The sequence below is a fragment of the Littorina saxatilis genome, linkage group LG9, assembly GCF_037325665.1.
Source record: "Littorina saxatilis isolate snail1 linkage group LG9, US_GU_Lsax_2.0, whole genome shotgun sequence".
In the NCBI taxonomy this organism is placed as follows: Eukaryota; Metazoa; Mollusca; class Gastropoda; order Littorinimorpha; family Littorinidae; genus Littorina; species Littorina saxatilis.
The window spans coordinates 32222442-32246914 of record NC_090253.1 but is presented as its reverse complement, the minus strand read 5'-3'; the positions used below and the strand labels follow the sequence as shown (position 1 = coordinate 32246914).

The window sequence follows — 24473 nt, the reverse complement described above, 5'->3', positions numbered from 1 at the left end:
CTGTAGGGGGGAAAATAATTACGCACAGAATCCGGTCTGACTTTTGCAACCACCTTGTGTATGCGAGCGAAAACGTCTGCCCAGTGCGGGCGGATGTTGGATAGGAAAAAACCCTGCAATCCTAACTACTTTTTGACAAACATACGGGCGCAGTGGAGGTTTCAGGTACGTGAGTCGTTAACATGGGATTTCAACAATCAATTAAGGTTCGTTTAGATTATGATTGTGATGCAGATCTTGTGTAATGCGCTAACTGAAAGAGGAGGGGGGTTTGGCCTGTGTAGAGGAGTTTTCGTTTGGTGCTGAGGCATCTGGTGAACCACTCTGCCCATGTGTGTGTTCTCCTGTGATTTGTTGGCTATCCTTCTGGAAAAGACACTGATGAAGGCAGAAGATTGTCTTGAAGTGGCTTCAGTCTCGTAGTTTCGCTTGTGGGGGTGTGTTTGACGCCATGGGATTTGTATGTTGGCGAGCAGCTGTGATCAAGCTGCAGTGTTGATTTCTCAGAACGGGATCCAGCGCAATTTGTTCTTGGATTTTTAATGGCCCGAACGAGGTGCCGTTCTCACATAAGTGCTTGGTTTATATATATGCGTTTTCTTTTTGTTTTGTTTGGTATGTTTGTTTGTGAAATATAACTCGATCACAATAAGTTGAATAACCGAACTAAGAAAAGGCCTTTAATAATAAATTTATTGCTCAGGTGGTGGTCCTTGTTGGAAAACGGAAAATCAAAATGTTTCAATTTCTGGATAAAAGCCAGCACAACAACAGCATAGCTATACTTTTTCGGTCTTGTTTTCCCACCTGTTAATCTGATCAGGATATTCTGGTGTGTGTGTGGATCATCAAGCCACCCATGCACATATTCAATGATTCATGGAGAGTAACAAAATGGCACAAGGTTGTTTTGATCATGATGGTGTTTGATTTTTCTTCTTCTCAAAAATGTTGTTGCATGGCCTGCTTTAGCTATGTCTGAAGTGACAGTAAAAGTAGAAGTGGCATATGTATATGCTGAATTTGCTGGCATAGTCTGAATCTGCTGGCCTCTGTTTGAGTGAGGTATACTATTGGATGGCTGTGCATGGCGTCTACAAGTACAAGTCAGTTACGGAGCCCCCAGGCTTGAGAACCAGCGAGTCGAGTACAGAGCCCCCAGGCTCAAGAACCAGTACTCTCGACAAGCTACCTAATTTTTCGAGGACCGAAGAGTCATTCATAAAAGTTTTTTTCAAGTAAAATGCAAAGAAATGTGGTATTGTGTGTGTGTATATTTTATTATACAGCCCGGTAGCTCAGTTGGTAGAGCACTGGACTTGTGAAAGGTCGCAGGTTCGAATTCGGGCCGGGACGGACACGGGTCAACCTTATGTGCAGACCCAGAGACGGAAGCCATGTCCCACCCCCGTGTCATCACAATGGCACGTAAAAGACCTTGGTCATTCTGCCATAAGTGCAGGTGGCTGAATACACCTAAACACGCAGACACCTGGGTAGCGCGACTCCGTTGCTGCTAGCTTTCCACTGGGAGGAAGCGACCCGAATTTCCCAGCGATGGGACAATAAAGTAATGAAATTAGAGGAAGATTTAATGGAAATCAGTTTAAGACTCAGAAAGCTTTGTATCTCATCAACATCATCATCATCATCATGAACGACTGACCGAGGTGAGACTGAGGGGGTTCACTGGATCAGGTGTCAAATGTGTCGAAATAATTTGATGCGAAGCAGACTTATGTTTTGTCAGAACTGGAAATATAAATTGTTCCCATGTCAATGATTTATGTACTACATTGTGTTGATAAATGCTGCTTCTAGCCTCGGGATAAGTTGTGATTCACGCTGCTACAGTTCGCGGACGGAGGCATTTAGTGTTCATGGCCTTTTGAATAAAGAAGAAGAGAACAAAATAAAAGGAAGGAGGGTTTGGTAGGAGGAAAAGGTTGAAAGATGTAAACCCCCTCCCCCTCAAACAAACAAGATACATTGGCGATTGCAGGTTTTGAACCACGAATCTTAGTTTTACTCTCAATTTGAGTCAGGACAGGGGAAAACTTCACTGTGTTTTTGTCTTCGAGTCAACTTTACATTTGTATCCATGGGCAGAAATCCTCAAATGGTTATGAAATGTTAACAAGGCTCATTAAGTGTCATGCCTGAAGTGTGCACTAAATTCTAGCACTTGCAGTTCACTCTTTTGGTCATCCAGTATATCTGGAAAGATCTCATTCTCATGGGTATCTAGAAGAATGTCTGGCTGCTTGTGGTATTGACTATGACTATGAGTATACACCAATCTGTGAGAAAAAAACCTGAAGGACAATGTGTGACGACCACATGGCTGGGATATGAAAGCAGTCACATACATCATTTACATGTCAATAAGATTGAAGCTGTGGTCAGCAGAGAAATGAAATAACAATCCGCAAGGGGTCTTGGTCTCCACATATTCTGGTTATCGTCACTACTTGAATTTTATAGCTCTCATCAGTCCCAATGGAGTCAATGCAAAAATCTTGATATTTTGATTGCTTAAAGTTACAGGTCTTCCCATATCCACAGAAACAGACCCGTTGGGCTTTTAGTCATGCTTCAGCCATCTATCCATTGATAAAATTACATACTTTCATTGACTTTCCTGCAAGGAGGTGAACACTGCAAGTTTGTGACAATTTTCTTTGCAATTAATTGAATTATTTAAAATTATGACTATGAGCCTATAATTTTAGTTAGGGTACAAGTACAAGTTTGCCTCCTCGTGCTCAGCATAAGAGACTGTACTCTGTATAGAACGCAGTTTCTGTATGCATCTAAAAAAAAAGAGAGCAGACAATACACACATGTATGTAACTTAACATTGTAGCTTTTATAATGTCATCAGTAGCTATAGCACTGACTCCAAAAATGTGAAATTCTTGATAGTAATTTATTACTTTGGAGTATTGACTCTTGTCAATTGTTGTTCAGTTTCAGTCAAACCATGTCAGTCATCTGCAAGAAGCGTCGCAGAAGACTGCATTCAGATGCCATAGGAGTCATGGATCATGAACCCAAACTTTATCACTGAGGTGAACTGAACAGTACTCCAGGTATTATCTAACAAAGGAATACCTTTGTGATACCAGTGGTATTTTTATAAAGTAGACTTTAGAATCATAACTATGTAAGAAAACTTTCAGCTGGCAAAAAGTGAAGTGTGATTTCCTGCAAGTTTGTGCAATTTGATTTTGTGAACACAACACAGCACAGTGAATTGTTTCACACTCACTATTTCCACAAGACAAGAGAGACTACTCTCCTGATAATACTCAAGCTTGGACTCCCACTTTAAAGTGCGTGCCCGTAGTTTTCAACATGGCTGATACAGGATGGCTAGACACTCCAGGTCATCGAGAGGGAGGGGGCGGAGGAGGAGGGGGCCAGACTTCACACAGAAGGGGAGGGGGAGGAGGAGGGGGAGACTCCTCCACTCCCACAAGACACAGAGGAGGGTCTCTTCCAACTCCCAACGCTGCCCCTGAGTCAACTCCGTCTTCTCCAGTTCCCATGCGTCAGCTGGAGTTTACGCAAGCCATGACCGACTTCCACCACATGTTCCCCTCTATGGACAGAGAAGTGATAGAGGCTGTGTTGAGAGCCAATAACGGAATTGTGGATGCCACCATTGACCAATTGCTGACCATGAGCATTGATAACAATGAGGATGAGGATGATTTGCCCGATCACATTTTGATGTCTGTGCAGAGGGATGTTGCCTTGGAGTCAGTAAATGAAAATACTCATGGCCATAGCCACAAGGTGAGTCGCAAGTAATTAGTTTTTGTTGTTGACACATATATCCAGGAAACTGTGGAGTAACATTTTTAGGACAATCAAAATGTTTCAGGACTATAGTTTGAGCTTAGAAATTATATTCAAAGCTTGAGAAATCAAACTTGAAATTGAATAGTATATTTTTTCTATTTTTTCCTCTTGGGAATATGATCATTTTGTTTTTGTGGGTTAGTTGTTCAACAAGAAGGTGCGGTAAAGTAAAGAGAGAGATGTGCACACACACAAAAATAAGAAGGTCTTAACTCATGATTTTATGTATCTTTAAAGGGATTTGGGTGACTGCAACTACTACGGTAGTTATATTTTTAGTGCAATTGAGACTGCCATTGCAATGTCTGGCCTTGTTATAAAGTCAGTTAATCATTTGTGCTGTGCATAAACCTTGTCATGTTGAAAGCATAAATTCAGTTGTCTTTATTCCCTGTCAGTCGCCAAGCTCCAGACCTTCCAGACAGGAAGACCCTGCCATGGAGGAGTCGCCCCCGTCTTACACAGAAGCGATCAAATCACCGCAGATCATGACCACAACTCAGCGCCACCACGGACACCACCACCACGGCAACAGGTCATCGCCGCCCACAGCTCAGCGTCGTGGGAGCCCTCGTCACCATCCCAATCAGCACCAGCCTATGCCCACAGCCAATCTGTTGGACCTGGGAAGCGACGAAGTGGCTCTGTCCAACACTGAGACCAAGACCCCTCTCGTGTCCTGGGAGTCCGCCACAATGGGCCCGCCTCGACACTCCAGTGATTTGGTGGAGTCCCCCAGTCGGCGTGCGTGGGGGGAGACAGGGACATCCCAGTCCAAGCGCAGCGCTCTGAAGACGTCCAGCCGTCACCGTGCTCACTTCAGCCAGGAGGCGGAGGACTCCACGCTCCCCCTCAGGGGTCACAACCAAAGAAAGGTGTCTTGGGATACAGCTCCTCTGCCCACCAGATCTAAATCGTTTGGGGGTGCAGACAGTAAGAGGAACTTTGCCCACGTTAACAGGCTGAGCTCTGCAAGCGGGGGGAGTCCGGGGAAGCTGCCTCCTTACCGTAACTGGAATCCTCCCATGCTGGGCACACTGCCAGAGGACTTCCTGCGTCTAAAACCCAAGCTGCCTCAGAGGGTACCCTTGATGACGCAGAAATCTGACCCGGGACATCGCAGGACTGCCTCTGCTGCTTTGCACAGGTAGGATTGACACATGAGTCGCATAGCTTACATTTCTCGCATTGACTCCGGCTCAGTTTTCACAGATATGCATACTTTTGTTCAATGTAAAAATTGTATGGGCATTTAGGAATTTAACATGTATATGCAGGGAAACATGTGTATACATGTGTGTATCACTGTACAGTTTATGAATCTATGATTTGGAAGCAGTGAAATGTGAAAGACATATATGACTTTGGATACCTAATTAGCCGCTTGATAGGGACTTCTGTTGCTGCACTGAGGTACATGATTGCATTTGTAAGGGAGTAGGAGTGCCGAGTGACACTTGCAGAGGATTAGGAAGGCTAGAAAGGTCTAGCATAGACTGCAACTTTGTAAATCACACTCAGACAGTTTTAACATTTGCTGGGGCTCAATGTTTCTGGCTGCATTTCCCAGAATCAATAAATCAAGGAAAGTCTTTAAGAAAGTATTTTTCTTTAATATTGTACTGCTTGAGTAAAATGGTATGACTCAGGTGTTCATTTGCAGAAGTCTCTCAAGCAGAGAAGAGCCAGCAGAGACGACAGGTCATCGACGCAACCACACCCATCATGCCCCGCTTCGCTCCATGTCCTTTGCTGCACCCTCTTCTAGGTCTGGGATGCCTCAGAGGGTATGTGATTGTGGAACCCTTGCAGTTGGCAAAATTATTGACACAATTCATTGCCTGGTGTGCTGATGCTAATAACGATGCTTTGAGTAAGAATAGGTGGCTCTATGTTATACCGTTTCGGTCGTTCTGATGATTGGAGGAGATGCGTGTTAAGATAACATTGAGAGGGTTTAGTAATCTGGTTATTCCAGAACAGATAATCTAAACAGGAATATGTGGATGAAGCAAAATTAATTGCAGTGAACAAGATGGTCAGGATTTCATTTTCATCTGTTTTAAGTGTTTGTGGAATATTGTATCCGTTGTTTGTCCTTCTTGAAGGCTGTCGAGATAAGGATCTAAAGAGTCTTACCAAAATTTGATTGTACATAAACTTTCCCTGAAAGTACCAGTATGTTAAGGTATTCTTAATAAGGCAAGTCGCACCAACAATTCAACCGTTCTTTTGTGGTATGTTTTAATTCTGTGTAAATGTATACAGAATTCTGTTTTCATTCTTTCCCCCCATCACAGATAATAACACAAGACATAAGTACAGACTTCATACAGAGGCGGATGCGTGAAAATGAAAGGCGCAGACGACAGGCTTCTGTTGATCTTGACCCAGAATTGTCTCAGTATCTGGAGGACGAACGTCTTGCACTCATGCTTCAGAATTCTGAGTTTTTGCAAGAGCTGAGGCATGATGAGACTTTCATGAAGACTCTAGAAAGAGGTGAGTGTTGTGCCGTGTGATACAATCTCTTTTAATAATTGGTAGGTTTTCCCTGCTTTTAATATAAGTTTATGTGTTGTATTCAATTAGATGAAACACTTACAGTGTGATGCATTGTAAACTCAGAGGCAAAAGAAACGCAAATGCTGCAGTGAAGATGGGTTACCCATGAATTTTAATGTCGAATTAATTATTTCGGGTTAACAATAACAAGGAAACGAATTGACCGATACAAAAACCATACGGAAAAGTGTATTGGGATGAGAGCATGACGTACCATGTTCCACTGAACACTGTTTGAAGACTGTTGAAAGTCAAAAGCGTGTTGCTCCTCCCTGGGCGTTGATGACTGTGGCGCACCTCCGGTACATGGAGAGGATGAGGTGATTAATTTGCTGCTGAGGGACCTGAGCCCACACCTGGGTAAAGGCAGCACGCAGTTCTGCTGCTGTGCGGGGTCTCCGGGCAAGGGCATTAATCCTTCTTTGCATGATGTCCCAAAAGTGTTCGATTGGGTTGAGATCCGGAGATCGAGCAGGATGAGGCAGAATGTTCACGCTGTTGTGACGCAGGAAGTCCTGGGTAGCACGTGCAGTATCAGTGATGTACATTTTTCTAGCAGCCTTTAGGACAATTGTCCTGAAGACTGAAAATCAATAGGACACAGTGTCCTGAGATTGCAATTTCAATAGGACAAAAACACGACTCGTAAAACCGCATTTAAAAAGATTTTTCAGTTTAAATTCTTCCACCTTCCGCTGCTTTTTTTTCGGACCCATGTCGTTTCTCTTTCGTTTTATTTTCGTTCGAACGCACAACGGTTTTTCTGGATATTATGACGAAAAGTAATGCCTTGCGCATGTGCGAACATGCACGGGTGGTTCCCATTGGTTTAAACGATTTATTGCTGAGCCAATGAATGCACTCGAGGCACCATATGGGTTCGGTTTTCTTTTTTTCTTCTTGATCTAACTTGAGGATAAATTAATTCAAAGAATCAGATCCCATATGGTGCCTCGTTCACTCAACAAACTGGTCACACGCAGTGCATACTTTCGCTTGGCAAAACCGAAACCAGCTTTCCTCACGCAGTGTTTACTTTCGCTTGGCAAAACCGAAACAAGCTTTCCTCTTGAAAATTGAACAGTCCGCATGTCCGCTTCATTGTCAAAAACGATCGGACCCTTGACCACTTCTTCTGTAGGTTAATCGGACCTGTGTCCTGCTGGGGTTAAAGCTATAGGTCCTGGGGAAATTGGATCGGTCAGAGACCGGAGACCGACTAAAATGTACATCACTGCAGTATGGGGACGGGCATTGTCTTGCTGGGACAGGCAGTTCCAGTACCTCTGGAGAAATGGAACCACATAGGGACGCAGGACTTGATTGATGTAGCGGTCTGCATTGACACCATTCCCATGACCTTGGCCGACGTTCTGAAAGATGACAGGTCCCACTCGCTAATTGACACCAATGGCGCACCATATCATGACGCTGGCACCTCCCCATCGATCATGCTGCAGGATGTTATTGTTAGCAAACCGCTGTCCAGGTCTTCGCCAGATCCGGACACGCCCATCGCCAGGTTCCAGGCAAAAGTGCTTCTCGTCCGAAAAAAGAACCCTCCGCCAGTCCCGATGGCGCCAGTGGGCATGCTGCTGAGCCCAGGCTAGACGATCTAGGCGATGCTGAGCTGTCAAGACAGGACGTCGAGCAGGACGCCGATTTACCAGGTTCTGCCCACCAAGGCGTCGGCGTAGAGTTCTGGCACCCCAAATGTGTTACGGGCTATGTTGGTGGCAGTTTCGAATGCATCTCGCTGGTGTTGATGGACAAGATGGCGATCTTGTCGGGCTGTTGTTACCCGGGGTCTGCCACGTCCTGGTAAGTCGCAGGTACTGTTACTGGCATGCAAACGTTGCTGCAGGCGATAAACCGTGGTGACATTTACTCCAAATGCCCTAGCAACTTGCTGAACTGATTGTCTGGCATCAAGTCTCCCGATCGCCTGTTGGCGCTGATCTGGTGATAGTCTCGGCATCACGCCTGTGTCGCAGAAATGAATGTTGTAACAGTTTTGTGAGTACGGTACAGCTTGCCTGAACACTCTGAACACGAAAATCTGCTTTCCCACATTGTGCATGTGCTGAAAGTGGTCCCCATGACGGTTTGGGATCCCCGTCAACAAGACCTCACGTGTGACCCAGATAACGGCAAACACGGTTCTGACAAGATACGACCGCTAAAACAACACGTGCAGAACATGCTAGTGTGGCAGATTTGATTGAGACCGGGGGCTGCCAGGGGATTGTGCAGGATGTTTCTTATTTACTCGTGATGTTGTTTGTCTGACCTCGCGTTGTGTTTTGTTTTGAGTGTAAGAATGTTTCCCGTTTCCCTCTCTTATCCCCGATGCAGTAGACTCTAGTTTTCAGCTCTCATACGGCCAACGGCCTCTCTCTTGCGAACGAATGTTGCCCACACCGTGGTTGTACAGTTTAAAACATCATTTTTATTCTACAAGTGCATGGAATCCAAACATAGTCACTCTCTCACGCAGACTCGTCTTCTTTCTTCCCTCGTCACTTCATAATTATTTCTGTCGTGTCTCAGTACTGTCGCTGACTGTCGTTTAAACAAGGGGGGTGATTATCAGGTTCCCGATTGACAAGGAACTTATTCAGACTTAAAGTCTTTATAACAGAACTCCCGCTTGACAAGGAGCTATTCAGTGCATGAAATACTATCACTATCAGATTCCCGATTGGCAAGGAATTTATACAAACGTTATAACAGAACTCCCGATTGACAAGGAGCTATTTATACAACTCCTGCAATGCAACCGAGGGGTGGATTAAATCTAGTTGATTATTTTTAGACAAGTGAGAAATTAGAACGAACTACTTTGATTACACCAAAAATCACACGTGGATTATTCGAAGTAAGAATAAAGAGGGCTAAAAAATAATCAACTCTAGAATTTATTTTTTAGAACATTTGAAACCCAGACGATTGGACCCTGTTGCGGAAGAATACGTACAACGTTGACTCAAAACTGTAACAACAATGGCTGACGTGTATGAAGTACACGCATACCTCGCCAGGTTTGTTTCTGTGACTATAGTCGACAGACGATGCCATTTGCTTTGTGTGTGTTTTTGTTGTTGCTTACTGTACGTGTAAAATCCAGTTCTTTAACAGGCAACAAACCTTGCAAATTTCCAGAAGCTGCAATCTGAAGCGACCTATCTCTGATTCTAGCAGACGATCTCTCCAATGTTTAACACAAAATCAGCAAACTCTCCTGTCACATAGAACGTCCATTATATAGTGCAATGTTGAAATGAAGTTACCGGTCTGAAACATTTAGTCGTTCTTCTGAGACAATCCTTGGTCTCTTATCATCTACAGATTTACCGCAGCCTTCACCACGCGAATTCACAACAGAAGTCAGACTTTCGAACATATACAATCTACGTAGGCAAGCACGATACGTCATGACGTCATATGATTCCTAGCATATTGACGTAATGCTAAACATCCGGTTATCCCGAGTTTTCTCCGTAATACATGTCCGTGGGTTTTTCAATGTTCGGTTATTTCCGTGGCTTCATGCGGAAAGGGAACCGTCGTCTGCTATCAACGACATGGACCATTCTGGTCCTTGTTGCTGACAAAAACATGATTTTAACACAGAATGTAATGTCAGAATAGCTATATAAACGCTATTGTGTTTTAATCGTAGCAATGGGGTCCGATATTTAGACCAGACAAGTATAATGCCGACGAGTCGGAGACTAAGAATAAAGTAAAAGAATAGGGACTATTTGAATGACGCGCATTTGACACTCTGAGTGATTAGGCTGAAATGAAATTGCGTACAAAATGTCGTCTGCATGACTGCATGTTCGACCCGTGTTGTTCGTTGTATAAATAGCTTAAACAATGACGACAACTCGTTGATTACTGGAAAATAAACCACTCGTGGGTATTTGCAGCCGCTTGGTAATTCACTCGTGTGCTCCGCACACTCGTGAATTACCAAGCGGCTGCAAATACCCACTCGTGGTTTATTTTCCAGTAATCAACTCGTGGTCATTGTTTAAGCTCTATTTAGTGCATGAGATACTATCAGATTCCCGATTGGCAAGGAATTTATACAAACGTTATAACAGAACTCCCGATTGACAAGGAGCTATTTAGTGTATACTGCAAGGTTCCTAGTTCACAAAGAATGATTAACAACAGATCTAAGCAATAAATCCTTACGGTTAGAAATGAAGGCCGGCTTCCGATTAACGAAGAAGTCGGCTAAGGTTTACTTTTCCCGGTTAACAAGGAATTAAGTTACAATTAAAAGACTTCCGATTAACAGAAAGTCTGGTTAGGGTTAAATGACTCCCGATTAACAAAGAGTGCCGCACCCTCGAAATCCAAAACATTATATAGACCTCAAATCTTTGGACTATTTCGCATAATCATGCGCTACAGTGAACTCTGACCCTGAATCACTAACTTCCGGCAAATAATCCGGTTCTTCCTCGATTTATACTACTCTATTTTCCGCTAACCGTCGTTAAACAACCATGTCCGTAAGCGACTATTATCCTAAAGAAACTTGTCATTTTATCAAACAACTCCCGCACATCGATACTAACAGATTAGCAGCTGCATGGTCGTCTGCGACAAAGTCACGTCTGCTTGACGCGTCTGTCCTAAACCGTTCTAAAAGCTAGCATCGTGCGTCGTAAATTACGTCACATAAAAGATGGCGTCAAGTGCATGCGCACCAATGAAGTCACTCAAACACGCGCACGCACACTGAACATTATTACGTGGGCTGTAAGGCTATTCCCTCACACTAGTATCATTATGTTCTTTTTATTTCAAGTCCATAAAGGTTTAATTAACGCATCCTTTATTTGCGTTTCTTTTGCCTCCGAGTTTATTCAGGAGTGTTGTTCAGTCATGTTTAGCGTTCTTTACATTTTGCATCAGCATCATGTGGTGAACAGACTTTTACTGACGATGTTTTCCATTAGCTTAGATTTGAAATTTGTGTGTGTATAGGTAACTCAGCCTAACCAACCATGACAAGATACATTTTATTGCAACCTAAACTTTGTGTGCTCAGCAGTATGTAGAAGCACAGGGCCTTTAATTTTTTCTGTCTCCTCAGATCGCCAGGTTGCAGCTGATGAATATGCATCAGCCCAAGAATTGAAGCAAGAGGCAATAGCAGCCGCTGCGGCTGCAGCAGAATCTGACTCTATACCACAGTTGTCGCCTCCTGCCCTTGGGCCGGAAGATCAGGGTGAGTGCATCTATTGTTGTTGTCTGTGTTTTCATTTTAAAGGCACACTCCTTCTCATGAAAACATTCAGATTCACTATCTCAGATCTGAACAGGCTTTTACATGAGATCAGACCATCCCTCCACTTGGTCACATACCCAAAATCAATAGCATGGGTGCTCTCTTTGCACTGAGAAGAATTTTGGATGAATGGATTTTGTAAAAGCCACTAGTGCCCTTTTAAGACATTAATTCATAAACAAAATTGCAGCTCACCACATCAAACAGTCAGAGTGTTGATTTTTGGTATACTGTGTCAAGTGGAGGGGTGTACTTGTCCCATGTAAAACCCTGGTCAAATCTGAGACTGTGAACCGAACTAATCAGACAAGAAGTTTTTGTCAGTGAGCTCAAAGGATGTTAGGTAATCCATAGTACCGCATTCTGTTTACTCCATCAGTTGTGCTTTTACAACTGATTTTGAGTGATCTGTGTTGTGGTTGGAAATTTCTGATCAAAATGCGTATGAAAAAAAAAAAAAGAAGAGGAAGGGAATGTAATTGTTTGTGTTAATGCAGTTGTCGTTTTCAACACATTCTGCAGAGGGCTATGGGGACGACCGCCGAGACACGCTGGAAGCTTTTCCTTTCAGCCAGCAGCTGCCCAAAGCCAGTGAAGAAGACGCAGAGTTTCTGCAAAAGTTACGTCACATGGGCAAAGGTGAATGATGACATTTTGGATTTATCTGTGTGATAACATTGAGAAGAACCACCCACTTTTGAATTGCATTAAGGGGAGGTGGGCCAGTGCACTACCTTTTTTTTAATTTTGAATGTTTTATTGTGTCTGAATGTTATTTTATGAAAGAAATGAACAAATGATGACAAAGAATAGTCACTTTTTGTATTTTCGGTTGCTGGTTTTTGTTTTACGCGACAAAAACAGTCAAAATACAGACAAAAGTGAAGTACAGGAGATACACGGATTTTCATCAGATGTGATTGTCACACTTCTAATTATTGTTTTATTTTATCCTTCTGGGTATGCTCTAGGGGATTACGAAGCAGATCTTGTTTATTATATTTATATTTGAAGTTAGGAACACTTCTTTGTTACAACTGTCAAACTTTAGGGTAACGCTTGCGAAATTATTTTTTGAAATAATCTGGATATGACTATAATAAAATTTCAGCAAAATCCCTTCGTAATCCCCCAGAATGTTATATTCTGCACAAACTACAAAAGAAAATATTGCTCTAGCTAAATTACAGCCAGAGAAATCGCGTAACCCAAGACGTAACCGTAGGCAAAATGGCTGAACTGAGAAAAACGACATTGAAGATTGAATACCACAGAAACACTATTGAAACAGACACACAAGAACAAATCTGTGTTATGAATGAACAGCTTAGTTTATTTGAATTGCAAACTACTTAGCCTTTAGCACGCCAGCAGAGAATTTATGCGTCCATCCCTTCTTTCCCTCTGTCAACCAGCATGGGGATACTGCCCCAGCGCTAAACGTGTATCAATGATCCGATTCTCGTTTGTATTTGCATGCGAGAATAACGGTATTTTTAACGGTAACTTACTTGAGCCAGAACGATACTTATTTCCTTCCGTTATCTCGTCGATTTGTTGGTTTCCTCGAAGTTTTCTGCTTTTGTTTTTACATCGATACAGTACTTTGGTGCTTCGACAAGCAAGATGGAGGATGATGAGTTTGAAACTTTCGTTTGAGTTGTTTTTTGACAACAAATCGTACGTGGAATCTGAACGATTTACTGAGGAAGCTCTTCGCAATGAACTGTGTATCGCGGTGAAGAAAATGACACAGTTCGTCAAGACAGTGACGGAATTTACGAAAGTGCAGATTGATACAAACTGTTGCTGATCCAGTTTCGTTCGGGAAATGGCAGGCCCAGCAAACACTACCGATAATCTGACTGATGTTGGATACTTTCTCCTGTTTTTGAGTCACTTGAGAAAAAGTGACTCTATGTAATCGGTCAGTGTTAGTCTGTCCGGCCGGCCGTCCGGCCGGCCGGCCGTCCGTAGACACCACCTTAACGTTGGACTTTTCTCGGAAACTATCAAAGCGATCCGGCTCATATTTTGTTTAGTCGTGACCTCCAATGACCTCTACACTTTAACGATGGTTTCGTTGACCTTTGACCTTTTTCAAGGTCACAGGTCAGCGTCAAAGGAAAAATTAGACATTTTATATCTTTGACAAAGTTCATCGGATGTGATTGAAACTTTGTAGGATTATTCTTTACATCAAAGTATTTACATCTGTAGCCTTTTACGAACGTTATCAGAAAAACAAGGGAGATAACTAGCCTTTTCTGTTCGGCAACACACAACTTAACGTTGGGCTTTTCTCGGAAACTATAAAAGTGACCGGGCTCAAATTTTATGTGAACGTGACTCCCAGTGACCTCTACACTTTGACGTCTGCTTTGGTGACCTTTGACCTTTTTCAAGGTCACAGGTATGTCTTGAAGGAAAAAAAATTGAAATATCATATCTCTGAAACTATTCATCGGATTTGATTCAAACTTTATAGGATTATTCTTTACATCAAATTATTTACATCTGTATTGTGTTGTGAATAGCAATTTCTTCCTGTCCATCTGATGCCTCATATAATATTCAGAACTGCGAAAGTGACTCGATCGAGCGTTTGCTCTTCTTGTTGTTTTTTTGCGTAGCAAATGCTCAACTTGCTTGTCGAGGAGATACTGCACAGAAACTGACTCAAATTCAGCGCAAAGCAAGCCAGTGCCGAGACGTAAAAAGTGTGCTGCATGGCGTGTTCGGAAATGGCGACCTGTGGATCTGCGTGGAGATCAAAGCTTTCCTCTGTATCGGAAACACCGACAGAATCCAAACTTTGGCCTAGTACCAGCGGAACTACTTGTTGTTGCTAACCGAACTAATAAAGACATTGTCCTCTTTCTTATTTCGAGCCATTGTTATCGTCTCAAAGGTTGTTTCTCAAGGAAAAATTCGCTTTCGGTTGTCACCGATCGTTTGATGTGTAACCAGGATGTTGTAAAACCGAGTGAACTTCGGGTGTTCCCGTCATGGCCGAGAGTCTCTTCGGTAGTTTCCGTATGCAAAATTCGTAAGCTGAGCATGCGCACTCACAAAGTAAACTGGTTCCCGATTTCGGTTTATGAAACGAACCAATGGATGTCGAGTACCTTCCAAATAAGGACATTTCCGTTCGATTACGATTGCTGCCTTTGCAACGGACAAGTGGCTGAGTGAATGGAACATTCATCAAAACACTGATGTCATGTTATAGGTCAAGAGCTGCTGCGCAGTTTCGTATGTCGTGAATGCACTGTTTTGCTGAGGACAAAACCGTACCTAGCCTTTGAAATGAGACATTTTTTGGCGGGGGAATATCGACTACAGAAGACAATCAATGCCACACATGTTCACATTTTGTCTTTATTGACAGATAAATAGGACACTTTTGACAAAAACACCGACACACATGGATGATAGGTATGTTATGGAAACATAATCTGCTAAAATACCCAAAACAGTGTTTTGAACGATTTGGTCAATTTTGCACTGGCCCACCTGCCTTTAAATTGTACATATTGATTAATTCCTGGAAATCAGTCTTTAGTTTGTCTATGTGTGTGTTCAATAGCACTTTGTCATATGTTGTGGTATGAAAACATGTTCTTGCAATATTCTCATCAACTTTTCGTTTGCCTGGTCTGTTTCAGCTTCAAAGAAACAATTCGCTGCTCTTGCCAGGAAGTTTTTCTCCAGAAAGAGGAAAAAGTCTCCAAGACATTTGTATCCTTTGCTTTTTCTGTACAAATCGTAAGTGAATAGTTTGTTTTTCTTTTGTGGCTTGTTTTTATGTGATTATTATGAAATTGGATTTGTTGACATTATTTTTTCTTGAAAGCCAAATGCTCATCCATGCAGTGAAATCATTTGAAAGGGTCTTCCAGTCAAATACCTGATTTGGTCATACATTTGAATAAGCTTGAACAGGATCATGGACCAAAAATTTCTGTGCAGAACTCCACACACAGAATTGTTGGTGAACATATTGAAACATGTAATGAGAGTGAGTTTACCTTAACCACCACACAGACTACGTGAGTCTCTAGCACCCTCCATGACAAATCTGCTGGATGAAGAAGAGTTGGAAGACGTAGATGATGAGGTGCTTGGGTCTTCGCCTTCGGTAAGTTTGTGTGTGTGTGTGTATTCTGTTGTTTTCTGCGCTAGGATATTTTATGACATCTTCTGAACTCTCCTTGCACACAGAAGAATGTGGTGGCAGTTTTATAATGGCAATAAAGTGGTGACTAAAGCGGATATATGCATACATTTGTGTGTGTGTGTTAAAAAGAGAGAGAGAGAAAGAGAATGTAACTGTAGACTAACAGTAACAATGGGTCCAAACAAAATTTTAGAAGATGGCAATCTGTTCCCCTTTTCCATGTTCTAGGTGGGAGTCCTCTTTGATTGCATTGTTCAAGCACTGGTTCAGGATTTGTTAAACAGTTTAAAAAAAATTTTTTAGTACAGGGTATTGTGTCGCTGTAATTATATTGTCCTAATGGAAGCTACTGCTTGTCATGAGACTCTCTGACATTTGTTGCAGACCAACAGCCCAAGTTATGGCTCGGGCCGGTCAGGGTTCAGAGTGGACGGTCTTCCGCCTGGCAACACCACCGATATGGTGTGAGGAAAACGTGCCATCCCAAAACTGTGGGGACGCTGGCTGCATTCACAAATGGAGAGAGAAGCTTTCGACACTTACATAATAAGACTTTTATGAAGACTTTAGAAAGATCACCAAATGTGCGGCTTCAAGCCTCAACTACCTAATCAATGTCACATGCATTGCAGCAATATAAGATTTGAAACTGTCAAAAGACTATAACTATATTGATCATGTTATCTTAACTGGGACTGATAAAGATTTCCTTGCTGTGGATGTTCTTTTAATAAATAGCTACTTGGCATAGCATTAAATGAATAGGCTAATCCTTTGGAAGCAGTGACACTGAAGGATTTAGGACTGTAACAGCATCATGTCACACGCTGTATTACTTGAAGCTAGGTTGTGCTCTTCTTGTTTGATATTAAGCTGAAAATATTGCTGTTTTTTTGTATGTGTTTTTAGATTATTATATACCGAGTCTGAAAGCTCTCAAGGTGATGTGAGGGCACCTCTTTGAAACAAAATCAGCTGCCACAGGTGTTGAGTGCAATCCATGACTGTCATACATGAATTGTTTGAAGAGCATGCCATAAAGCAGTTGTAAGTTATTATGTATAGTGGCACTGATGTGAACATTTGTTGGCTCATGAATATTTTAATCAATAAGTGACTTCTGCATGTAACATGTAAAGATTTGTTTGTTGGCATAATTTTGTTTTTCAGAACAGTGCATACCTCTGTGCCCACTTGATACCTAATAACCATAGGCTTAACCACAGGCTAAAAAAGATAAAAGTAGCTGTTCAACATTTTTGGTTAAGAAAATAGGTTCACCTTTTGGTTTCTTTAAAAATAAATTCTAATCATGTCTACCAGTCCTGAGATTTAGGTCTGCTCCTTTGTTGTATTGATGCAAGTTTGACACTTTTGCTTACATTTGCCAGTCTGTTATGCTCTTCAAGTGAGGACACTTTTGCGTTATGCTGTATAGAATTCCTCATGTTTGAGGCTGCTTGGTCATGCAAGTAGGCTTGACTGAAACTTCTTGCTGATACTTTAGAGCAAAGTAATGTTTTCAATTGTATTAGTGCTAGTCATAAGTTCTTACGCAATCACTGTCTGTTTTAGTAATCTGCATAAGCTGCCTCATGACATATATGTTTAATATTTGGTGTAACTGTTTGATCTTGCCTTTGCAAAATATATAGCCCCTTATGTACATTATATTTCTTTTAATGTTCCCCCCTTTGTACATAGAAACAAAGGCTTCTGCTGTGCGTTATGTTCAATTTCGGGTATGTACAAATATTACAGTTTTGTACAGATGGTTTTGTTTCATGTAAATACTTCATGCTGATGTATAGCTCTTTACTGAAAGAAAAAATGGCACCAATTTTTGTTACCGGTAAATTGTCTTATTTTATGTGTTATTTTTTACTTACCTCCGTAGCCTGCCAAACGTATCATCCTGTGTTTAGTCTGTTTTTGTGTTTTGAACATCTGTGTTACCATGAGACCCCTTATTATATATATATACTGTATACACAGAATTTAAGAAACTCTTTTTTCTCTGCACCACTCCACACAATGAATGCTGGAAAACTGTTTTAGCTTGAAAAAGCTAATTTATACAAAACAATAAAAAGTTAAATACCAGCCAGAATGTCTCATCTTTTGAGACATTCTGGCTGGTATTGAACTTTGTATTGTTTTGTATATACAGTGGAACCTCCCGTAACGACCTCTCCCAAGAACGACCCCCTCCTTTTGCCAACTGAATTTCTCGGCACAGATGCCTTTCACACTGTAACTAACCTCCCAAGAACGACGCCCTCCTTTTTCAGACGACCGACCTATCAACATAGGGTCAATAACGACTTTGACCTTTTTACCAGTGAGTGTCAAAGTTCGTAATTACCCCGCACACGTGGACCACGCACACCATTAGTCACGCATCTGTAGTCAGTAGTGCGTGAAAGTCCAGTGGCCTATACGGCTGTCCTCTTCCCACCTATTGCTGACCCAGTTTACAGCAAGGCCAATGACCAAGTTTTACCTATGAGGCCGTGTGTGTGTGTGTGTTATGTATGCCTGTCTGTGCGCTGGTGTATGCACATGCATCATGCTAACCCATATGCACATACATCATGCTAATGCATATGCACATCAAATGGGAACAGAAATGGGATAACAAACACAACTAAAGACTGAACTGCCCAACAGTTGCCTCCCCTGTGAAAAAAATTATACCTCCCAAACTCCCAATAAAGACCCCTCCTTTTTACGACAGATTTTTCTGGACATTTTCAAAGTTGTTAATGGGAGGTTATACATGTATATATATATATCTAGAAAGTTGACTGCTTCAAATTTTCGGACCTAGAAATGCAGAATAGAATGTCTTGAGGTGTTTGTCCACTTTGAAGCTTTAAGCACCATTTTGGGTGCTAACATCTACAGTTTTAAACTTACTGATTTTAACATGTAATGTTTTTTCTTGGTGGTTGGTGGCTTTTCTCTGCCAGGTACTATTTTGACTACGTCATCAAGGGAAACAAGACACAAACAAAGCAAACTCAACCACTTTGCATATGATCTTTCTTACATGGTCATTTCATTTGATCTTATCAACAAAACCAGGTTAGAAAAACACATGTAATGCTGATCCTCTCTTTCAACCAACTTTGAAATTATAAGGCATGTTTTGAAGTACTTAGAATTGAAATAGTGTGTGAGAAAGTTTGCTTTAAATTTAACCAAGGGAAAATAATGAATTAAGATCAGTTGATGTCTAAAATTGTGAAGGCTCTTCATTGCCACCCTTATGACGGAATTGTCTTTTTGTGTGCGTGTATTTTTAATATAGACTCGCAGCATTTTATTGAAAAATAGTTATGCTGCATTATGGGATTGTATTGATTTATAAGAAACTGAGACTATAAAATCTTGTATTGTATGTTCAGGTTGGATTATGTTGTCCCAAATTGATGTGCCAGAAAAAGATTATTTAAATGAGAACTTTTCCTTGACAGGGTAACCTTTCTCCCTCGCCCCCCATTCATTAACATCCACCACACCCCTCACCCACTTACCTCTGATATTGTATACATAGTGGATTTTGGCCAGTTGACACCAACAAAACATTTTAGTTCTGTTGTTTGTTTAGTTAGGACACATCCCATCAGACTAGGCTGTTTTTTTGTGTGTGGTTATTATTTAGACTTTTTATGAATACAATGTACCTGTTTGGTTGACATGTCACATCTACTTTAGCAATACACAACTAGGAGGTAATTTCTTCGTGTATTTTTAACCTGCCCCAATCATATTTCAAGAAAGTCTGTTTCTGTTTGCCCAAGAAACATAAGGATGTACATGTGTATTTACTGACATGTATTAGTAAAGGTACTGATTCTGTGTATTTTGCTGTTGCTGTACCATTGAACTTGTCAATCTTTTCTTGAAGAACATCTGTGTGTTGTTAGATTTAGTAGACGTTTGCACAAATCTTTGACCTGTACTTCTTCCCCACCACTTAATTGTAAATATACTTCTTGTACCTTATCGATTGAAATATCTTGAAGTGTGTACAGTATTCACAGATAAATGTGTACAGCCAGTGCATGGTTTATTTGAACAAAAAATGTACAGAGTGTGATGATCCCGTCATTTGTACATACATTTGTAAATTAATGACTGTGTTTACCAAAGGTGATGAGTTTTCAGCCGCAGGACATACTGTTCTTTTTATGTGTGTGTCGTTTTGGTTTTTTTCTGCAACAAAAACATTACACCGCCCTCACACCCCCTCCCACCTCTAGCTCCTCCCTGAAAAAAATGAAACAGTGAAGTCACGTTTGGACACCAGCGATGTTTACATGATGATTCAACCCTTTTCAATCATGAAAGTCAAAAGCTGTGCTTTGAAAGATATTAGCCCTTAGGCTGGTTGTCGCGCTACTTTACGTATACTGTCACCTGGTTGTCAGGACATATGTCGCGATATGGCTCAGTCTGTTTGGTTGGTTCTGATTACCTCCCATGGATGCGAAAACCTATATGACCGGGTTTTTTGACTCACATGCGAAGCAAAAGTGAGTCTATGTACTCACCCGAGTCGTCCGTCCGTCCGTCCGTCCGTCCGTCCGTCCGTCCGGACGTCCGTCCGTCCGGAAAACTTTAACGTTGGATATTTCTTGGACACTATTCAGTCTATCAGTACCAAATTTGGCAAGATGGTGTATGATGACAAGGCCCCAAAAAACATACATAGCATCTTGACCTTGCTTCAAGGTCAAGGTCGCAGGGGCCATAAATGTTGCCTAAAAAACAGCTATTTTTCACATTTTTCACATTTTCTCTGAAGTTTTTGAGATTCAATACCTCACCTATATATGATATATAGGGCAAAGTAAGCCCCATCTTTTGATACCAGTTTGGTTTACCTTGCTTCAAGGTCAAGGTCACAGGAGCTCTTCAAAGTTGGATTGTATACATATTTTGAAGTGGCCTTGACCCTGAACTATGGAAGATAACTGTTTCAAACTTAAAAATTATGTGGGGCACATGTTATGCTTTCATCATGAGACACATTTGGTCACATATGATCAAGGTCAAGGTCACTTTGACCCTTATGAAATGTGACCAAAATAAGGTAGTGAACCACTAAAAGTGACCATATCTCATGGTAGAAAGAGCCAATAAGCACCATTGTACTTCCTATGTCTTGAATTAACAGCTTTGTGTTGCATGACCTTGGATGACCTTGACCGTGGGTCAAGGTCACATGTATTTTGGTAGGAAAAATGTGTAAAGCATGTGAGTCGTATGGGCTTTGCCCTTCTTGTTTTTCTCTCTGTTAATTCACCAGTGGCTGTGTAACATGTGTTACAGAATTGCACCAGTGTAAGGGTTAGTGTGAACATGGCGTGATGTTGTGAGAAGCTGATAGTTCAGCTATTTTTGGAAAGAATAATAGAATTTCATACTGAGCTGAAAGACATTGACAAGTTGCAGACATTTATTGAAAAAAAGCCATCATAATGACTAATTCATTGGAAAATTCTCACCAGGAAGGACCTATGGTGGTTGATAGTTGTTTTCAGCAGGCATGCTAATGGAAACGGGATGAAAGTCACGCATACACCTCTGCAAATATCAAAATAAATATGGTCACACTCAACATCACAAATCACAACGTGTTTGATGTCTTATGCTTTTCTTACGGGTTTTTCTGTTCAGCTTTGTTCTGTGTGTAGTTGTCTGCCATATTCACTGGTAACTTTTGTGTGGCTGATTGTTAATTTGTTATGGTGAATGTAAGCAAGTTACCAAGCTGTGCTTAGAACAGCTTCTTGTGTCACTGTTTCTAAGACAGATTGCATCATCATTATTGCTATTTTCGGAACTTGAAGTCTGTTGTGCAAGCATTCTCATTATGGTGTGCTTAAACAGCTGCCAGCAAATGCGCTACTGAATTTTATTCAATTAAGTGCATCTCTGAGTTGCTTACTACTCCTTTTGTGGTGTATTTTTTGTATTGTAAGATTCTTGTGTGCATATATAACTGTAGAAGGGTAAGCTTTTACTTCCAATGCATTTTTTGCTTAATGAATACCAGTTGTCAGATGCAACATTTCAAAACCATATCCCTGTGCCCGTGCATGTAAACCAACATCTTCAATGAAAACATTTAAACCAATAGAAAATATTAACTCAAAAGTATTGACATGATTAATCGAAAGTAATGAAACCATTCCTCAGCCAGAATCAGGTGTTTGCATGATCTAAACAGTATGTGCATGCATTCATAAACAAAATTTGGTCCTCCAGAAAAGAAAAATGCAGAAATCAGACAAATGGTTCATGAGAATAAAGACGTAATATGATGCCTTTAAAATGGCCTCCTCAGTGACCCATTATTTACTTTAGGGCCTTTTAATTATATGTCTGTAGTTAGATACAAAATAGCGCTTGATAATTTTATTGAAGGGTGGTGGGAGGCGGTTTGGGGGTATTGTTATATGGTATAGATTTTTCAAAAAATGTGGCAAGGCATTTTGCACCTTCTAAGTGATACATGTAAAAAAAATAATTCTATTCAAAGGACAAAAGTTAAAAAATAGAAATCTTAGAAAAAGTTCTGCATGTTTATGCATGACCTCCACATGGTTTTGAGCTCATATGTTGCTGTTCAAAATAAGACAAGTTTCTTTGATGCTTTTGTTGCAGAAGTGTTGAAACGGCATGCATGTTTATATCATCTTCATGCAATCAGTTCTAAATGAAAACAAAGTAAAAGTCAAGGCATACCTTCGTTTAAGTTTCAGGTTCACACAGTTCATGGGAAGACAAGGCAAGTCGATTACATTGCATTAGCAATTGATTTTTAATTTTGTTTAACCCTTAAACTAGATTTAAACCTATTTCTGTGGTCATTGTTACAATGTAATTGCATCTTCCATTCACACTGTTTGTTAGTACTGTAGAAGCTTCATGGCATGAACATTCTGATTACATTTGGCAGTTACAGAGTAGACGTTAGCTTCATATTTTGTCTTTATTATAATGTTTCAGGTGAAAATTGGTAACCGTTTGCCATGTCAGAAATATGTGTCATTTATATAGAAGTATTTGGATGAAGCAAATTTTGAGCACGAAAAGCTTTTAGGTTTTTAAAGCAGGCTTTTATGTTAAGGTATTATCGCAGGTGTTGTCCGTTTCTTTGCATTACTTTTTTGGGCATAATATGATTGTGTACTGATAACTGAAACTAGGTGAACAAAACTAGGAACGGTAAACTTACTGTAAAACTGATAAAACACTCTGAATAGACGATTTTCAAAAATAACTCTGTCGGGTTTGTGTGGGTTGTGAAAGAGTGAGTACCCTTGCCTTTGTGCCGACAAACTTTGTCATGTGCTTCCTGTACACGTGTTTGAGACACTTTCGCTAGTGACTGGCCTGTAGACCTTTTCCGTATCTGAGCAGCTCTCGCGAGACACGCTCTTTGTTATGCTTTGAACATCGCGAGAACTTTGAACCTTGGCTTGTGCAGCTCGCACGAGATCGCTGTACCGCATGCTTTGCTATGCTCTGAAGTTTGCGAGAGATTACGAGAGCTTGGAATACCGATAGGGTCTATAGTGTCAGGTGGGAAATTATGTCACGTGGGGAAACTTTCAATATGTGACACTAAGCGAGAGGGCGTGTGTCAACACAGTGAACAGGAAGCACATTGCAAAGTATGTCGGTGCAAAAGCAAGGGCACTCACTCTTTCACAACCCATACAAACCCCACAGAGTTGTTTCCGGAATTCGTGTATTACATCATTATAACCACCACCATTCACAGCAATTTTATTGCTTTATTTTACATGACTTGATATGTTGTGTGTAGTAGCTGCTGACATTTTTTTGTTTATTTTGTTGTTAGTGATTACTGTACATGTATTACTATTAGATTCCAGATGCATTCTTTGGAGCCTCTACAGTTAAATGTCTGTGCTTGTAAAGTCATGTCTTGTGATAAACAAGTGAATATTAAACTGTACATCTGTGTCTTCTGGCTTCTTTTTTGATTGAAATAGTGTTGCTGCTTGCACACACACACACACACACACACACACTCTCTCTCTATCTGTCTGTCAATCAGCTCATCTGTCTGTCTGTCTGTCTGTCTATCTCTCTCTCTCTCTCTCGTTCTCTCTGTGTAATTTTGGGATTTTTACACTTTGTGCCAAGGCAAGGACGACTGAAAATTCTTTAGAGGTCCTTGTGCCAAGGATACATTTCAAACAGCGGACACTACAGGCCATAAGCTCACATAAAACACAAGTCTTAAATATTTGATTTGCGGGGTTGTGGGCACATTGGGCTGTTCTAGTATAATCATATTCTCTGTTTCTGAATCAGCATGGGTTGATCTTGCAGCTTGATGAATCCCTTCAAAAGAAGCAGTAACATTTGAAAGAAAACTTAACAAAATCAAAATAGCGCATATAAATTCAAATAAATACCCCTCCCCTCCATAACCCCGACACACACATGTGGAGGTAAAGGCGCATGAGGTTTTTCAGACAGAAGTACATGTACTATCGCTCG

The 24473-nt window shown here is 41.1% G+C and overlaps 1 protein-coding gene across 1 annotated transcript; it reads left to right on the top strand.

The window, feature by feature from the left end:
• Positions 1-53: 53 nt before the first annotated feature.
• On the top strand, positions 54-23930 carry LOC138975885 (CUE domain-containing protein 1-like). The gene is made up of 10 exons (XM_070348661.1): positions 54-165; positions 2971-3801; positions 4266-5014; positions 5531-5654; positions 6168-6369; positions 11549-11683; positions 12266-12382; positions 15412-15484; positions 15791-15884; positions 16308-23930. Exons 2-10 carry the CDS (start codon positions 3358-3360, stop codon positions 16389-16391), a joined length of 2022 nt encoding a protein of 673 aa, XP_070204762.1. The 5' UTR covers positions 54-165; positions 2971-3357; the 3' UTR covers positions 16392-23930.
• Positions 23931-24473: the final 543 nt, after the last annotated feature.

What these genes read in the sequence shown, in the direction of transcription:
- LOC138975885 (XM_070348661.1), top strand. Translation starts at nt 3,358, where the DNA reads ATGGCTGATACAGGATGGCTAGACACTCCAGGTCATCGAGAGGGAGGG. An exon ending in GCCTCTGCTGCTTTGCACAG is followed by an intron (nt 5,015 to 5,530) that starts GTAGGATTGACA and finishes GTTCATTTGCAG; the next exon opens with AAGTCTCTCAAGCAGAGAAG. An exon ending in CATGAAGACTCTAGAAAGAG is followed by an intron (nt 6,370 to 11,548) that starts GTGAGTGTTGTG and finishes CTGTCTCCTCAG; the next exon opens with ATCGCCAGGTTGCAGCTGAT.